General features: G+C 43.6%; 1 gene segment (V, D, J or C); it reads left to right on the top strand.

Moving 5' to 3' along the window:
- Window positions 1-2,261: 2,261 nt before the first annotated feature.
- LOC124991235 (T cell receptor beta variable 19-like) lies at window positions 2,262-2,800 on the top strand. The segment is given in 2 exon segments: window positions 2,262-2,355; window positions 2,469-2,800. Coding segments are annotated over 2 exon segments (381 nt in total).
- The last annotated feature ends 2,351 nt before the right edge of the window (window positions 2,801-5,151 follow it).

Below are 5,151 nucleotides of genomic sequence, written 5' to 3'. Positions count from 1 at the left end.
CCAGTGTTTAACAGTGAGAAATTTTACTATTATTACAGGGCAAAGAAATCAACTTATAATTAATATTTAGTCTATTTTAATTTCACACAATGATGGATTACAATCTTATTCTGATTCTCAAAGAATTAGACTAAACATAGGAAAAGCACAAATTATATTTATGACTAACCTAAATGTTTTTATTATGTAAAGTATCTCTAGAATCAACTATTGAAACTAAGAAAGCAGCAAAGGCTAAACACCCATCCAAACTCAGAGGAATGCCTCTTTATCCATCTATTATTATACTAGAGCAATCACAGGCTCCTTTAAATTCAAGCACAGCCACAATTGTTTATTTTCATATATTATCTATGTACTACTGCCAAATTTTTATTGTGCACTATTTTGTGTCCCAATACAGTAAAACTTTCCCAATAAGTTTCTAAATGATATATTGATTATTAATATTAAAAAGCAACTACACCTGGAGACATGCCTCGCCTATGGCCCCCAAGAGGGAGGACAATCAACAGAACCGTGTCAAGTGTTGAGTCCCTTATTCCAACAGACTGTGTCATGTGTTGGATCCTCTACTCCAACAGACCGTGTCAAGTGTCGGAATGGCAGGAAATAGATGCGGCACTTGCCCAGCGCCTGTGCAGGTTTGTACCGGTGCCAGGACAACTGCCCTATAATCACACAATATCTCAGAGATGGTGGGAAGTGAGAGTTGGAAAAATCGGCCTGGAATTTAGGAAGACGGTCTGGCCCACAGCTACTATTCATGAGAAATGTGCCACTTCAAATTTTCCTGATCACCATGAATATTTTCTTAATTCTCATCATTCAGCAAATATTAGGCACCTACAGAAAAAAACAAAAAGCCTTTCATCATTATATCATTAACTTTAATGAATTAAGTTCTAAAAACCAAATGGCAGACAAGTGCAAAGTCAACTCAAATGCATATGTAACAAGTGCAGCCCAGTTTCATGGCATGGAGTGTAGACTGTGGTACTGCCCTGCACGTTTCGCCTTTTGATTTTCTGAAATTACTTTGGTGGTCCTGCCTCTTTGGGTGGGGAAGAATCAGAAAATCGGTCAGGAAGTCAGGAAAAGGTGGCTGCTTGGAGGGCCCAAGGGAGAGCTGGGGTGAACACCAGAAAGAGACCCAACCTGAGTCCCACCTGAGCAGGACAGATGCAGAGAATGGGCATTTCAAAGTCCATGCCAGTTAAAGCGCCAGGGCATTACTTAAAGGACAGTCTTCCAAAGGCACTGTTTTGTAGGAGGGGGCGAATAGCAAAGAGGAAAGAGGATTCTCTGTCAGTCTGACATACTATCTTCAGATAGTGAAGATAAAGGAAGGAAAAGGGGGGAAATTACTGCAAAACAAAAGAATCACAAATGAGGAGGACTTGCAAACATTGCCACATGAAAACAAAGAAACCTTACTAAGGTGTCTAGACTTTTCCAGAATGATGGGAAAAGTTGCCATTAATGTAGATCCCCCACCCCCAAATAACACAAATGAACAAAAGGAATGTGAAATTCAGAGTGGAGGAAACCCCTCACCTCTGCCCTTCCCCCAAAGCAAACATGAGTTAGAAGAAAGGGAAGTCTGGCTTCCAGTACAATTAGACACAGTCCGGTGGGCAGGCGTGTCCATGAGAAGTCACCTGTTATTAGAAGTTCAAAACCTAAGAACAGAACAAGGACCAGCAAAAATGAGAAAAGTCGACTGAACTCAGGAAAGAAATGAAAGAAAAAGATAAAATTATCCCAGAAGAAAGTGAATTAAAAGATGCGGAAGCCAGAATAAATGCAAATGAAAAATTAGAAAGAGAAGAAAAGAATGGGGAGGGCATGCAGAAGCAGAAGCAGACAGAGGGAGGGCGGAGAAAGAAGGTGCCCAACGCTGCGCCGCTCACAGCAGGGCGCTGAGCCTGGTGTCCCCCGCGCCGCAGCACGGTCACAGATCCCTGCCCTCACTCTTCCCAGGAGATAGTTGATGGCACTAAAGAAGAACTCTACCTTCTTCTATAACCAGGGTCTGGAGTGCCCCTGTAGGAATCCAAGCACTGCAGAAACTGGGAAGGAGAAACCAGAGCCAACCAGAGAAAAGCTCCTCGCTGCTCCGTGCAGGTCTGCTGTTCTGGGCGGGGCGAGCGGCTCTGCCCTCTGCCGCCTCCGCATCTGCAAAATTAGGAAGTCCTACAGGGTTTCCCTAGGGTCTGTCTCCCCTTCACTTCTCAAATTAAGCAAGAGGGAGCCCCGAAGCCACGCTTAAAGTGCGTGGAGCTAACGGAGACCCCCTTCCCGCTATGCGCAACCCTGTACTCTGCTGGGTGGCCCTTTGTCTCCTCAGAGCAGGTGATTGCTGGAGGCAATTCCTTCCCGAAAGGACCTTCTCTGTCTTTCCCCGGGGTCGCAGCATCAGGCTCCTCTTGGGCTGCGTTTCCAGCCTTTGTCTCTTTCTTCCCAAGGACCCGTGGATGGTGGCGTCACTCAAACTCCAAAGTTCCTGCTCGGAAAAGAAGGACAGGATGTGAACCTGGGGTGTGAACAGAATTTGGGTCATGACGCCATGTATTGGTACCGGCAGGACCCAGGGCAAGGGTTAAAACTGATCTACTACTCAACGGTTGCAAAGGATGTCCAGAAAGGAGACCTAGCGGAAGGCTATGCTGCCTCCCGGGAGCAGAAGGCTGCCTTTCCTCTCACCGTGACATCAGCCCAGAAGAAACAGACTTCTCTCTATCTCTGTGCCAGCAGTTTAGCACAGTGGGGCACAGCCACCTCTTCTCTGTGCAGTTAAGTTCCCCAAGCCCTGATTTCCCCCACCAGGTGGCTTTTCGCCCCCAGTCTCTGCCCTGCCCTCTTCCGCCACAACCAGGCATCCAAAGCAAAGCAGCTGCTGCCTTCAGTGAATTTGTGGAAGGGAACTTCTGAAATTTACTCACCAAGTTGATTTAAACATAGCTCAGTTGGTAGAGTGCTTGCCTTGCATGCAGAAGGCCCTGGGTTCAATCCCCAGCACAACACACACATAAAATTACACATATGTGTGTTTATACACAGAGAAAGTCCAAGAGACACCAAAAAGGCAGAAGAGAGAGGTTAATTGTACAGCCCCAAGCTTTTTTTTTTCTGTTTTACTGAACAGTAGAAAGTTAAAATGGACAGAAATTGTCTCATCCTTCAGAAAAAATGAAAAGTCTGGTAGGGAGAGAGAGAGAGAGAGACCAGGAAAAAAAAATGGAAAGAAAGAATGAAAAAAGGAGATACTGGTGTCCGCAGTGTCATAATCGGGGTGTTGGTGCAGCCTGGAAGATAGCATGGCCAATTCTGCCTGGCAACAACAGGAAGGACTTAGGGAGAAGGCAAAATTTGAGGTGAAACTTGAATGATGACTAGGATTTCATCCTCTGGACAAGTATTCAAAGAGGGAGACAGGCCTAGGAAGTGATGAAGAGAAGAGTGAGTGGTGACAGGTGACATAATATCAGGAAAGAAGGAGATCTACACCTCCCAAAAAAAGATGGCAGTGATGAATGGAAGATGGAAGAATGAATGGAATGAATTGGTTAAACAAAATTGAATTTCTGGTTCTTCATTAGATATCTACATGTAAATGCCCTGGGGGATCTCCTGTAAATCAAGGCCTGGAACTTACAAGAGAGCCTCCAAAAATTAGGTAGGTCAGAAAGTCAATTTGTTAACTGGTAAAGCTCAAGAAATAGTATAGAGTGCTTAGGATGCAGAAAAGGATATCTGCTTTGTGAGGAAAAGGTACTGTCACAGTACCTCTGTTATTGATGGCCTCGAACTGAAAAATTCTCAACTCTATGTCAACAAGGAATGGTTAAATGGACTGTTACATTTATATCACAGAAAGCAATATTGCAAATATATATCTACATGTATGTATATATTTGAAACAACATGAGTGAATATCAGAAAGGTAATGTTGGATAGAAGCCAGACACAGATGAATGCACTCTTTCTGAAGTCAGAACAGAATGGTTCTGTGGGCTAAGAGGTCTCATCCGGGGCCTTACTGTACTTGTATTCAGATAGTCACTGAGACTGGGGACACTGAAGGCTCAGCCAGGCTTCTCCAGGCCCGTGTCTGGCCCCTCTACTGGATGGCTGGAGCAGCCATAGACCAGGCAGGCAACCCCGCCACTCAGCCCTTCAATGTGGCCAGTTGGGTTTTCAGCACAGCACGGTGGCTCTGGATAGTCAGAGTTACGACACGGTAGCTGGCTTCCCTAAAAGCCAGCGGTCACGTAATCCAGGTGGGATCTGCATGCTACCGTGGTCCAGCCTACAAAGCACACCCAACATGGTTCACACCACCTTCGGCCGCTCAGGCTCAGGAGGAATTCTGGAATGTGAGCGCTGGAAGCTGTTTCATCAGGCAGCATCCCTGAAGTCTAAATGCCACACTATGGTGCTCTGAATCTTTTGCCATTACTTGGTAAGCTACTCCCTTTTTAAAAAATAGTATTTATCTAGTATTTATTTTTCTACCTTACTACATTTAGCCCCTTTTTGCCTTTTTCTTTTCTTTTTTTACTATGTTAAAAAAAAGATGACACATTTATTGCTACATAAATGTTATATACATATTGTGTTTTCTGTTATAGTAACTGAAAATTTTTTGAACTTCTTGCTGCTGGTTGAAAAGGTTTATCAATAACACCTTGAATTTGACACAGGATACAAATCTGCAATAAACCAACAACAGAAACTGGAGAACAAGGTGAGAAGCAATTAATCTCGAACAAGTAGCTCTTACAATACTCCATAGGTACTACATGGTATGCTAGAAACCTACTATGGTCTTAAAATGCTATCGTAAATTTCTGATATTAATGAACAAGTTATTGAAATTCGTTTTTAAGTGATACATAAAAAACACAGAAGTAGCATTTATTAATGGTGTCCCAGGTGCTGTTTCAACATGAGCTTCTATTGTATAATGTTTAAGTCAGATGAAACATACCTAGCTCCTCAAACATGTGTCGTTTCTTTATGTTGAAAATATTCAAAATCCTTCTTCAAATTTTTTGAAATACACAGCACATTATTGTCATTTACAGACACTCTACGGTGCAGTAGAGCACCAGAACGTCTCAGGACGCACTGATCAACCTTCATGCC

Source organism: Sciurus carolinensis, chromosome 8 (assembly GCF_902686445.1).
Source record: "Sciurus carolinensis chromosome 8, mSciCar1.2, whole genome shotgun sequence".
Lineage (NCBI taxonomy): Eukaryota > Metazoa > Chordata > Mammalia > Rodentia > Sciuridae > Sciurus > Sciurus carolinensis.
This window is presented reverse-complemented; position numbering and strand designations above follow the sequence as displayed.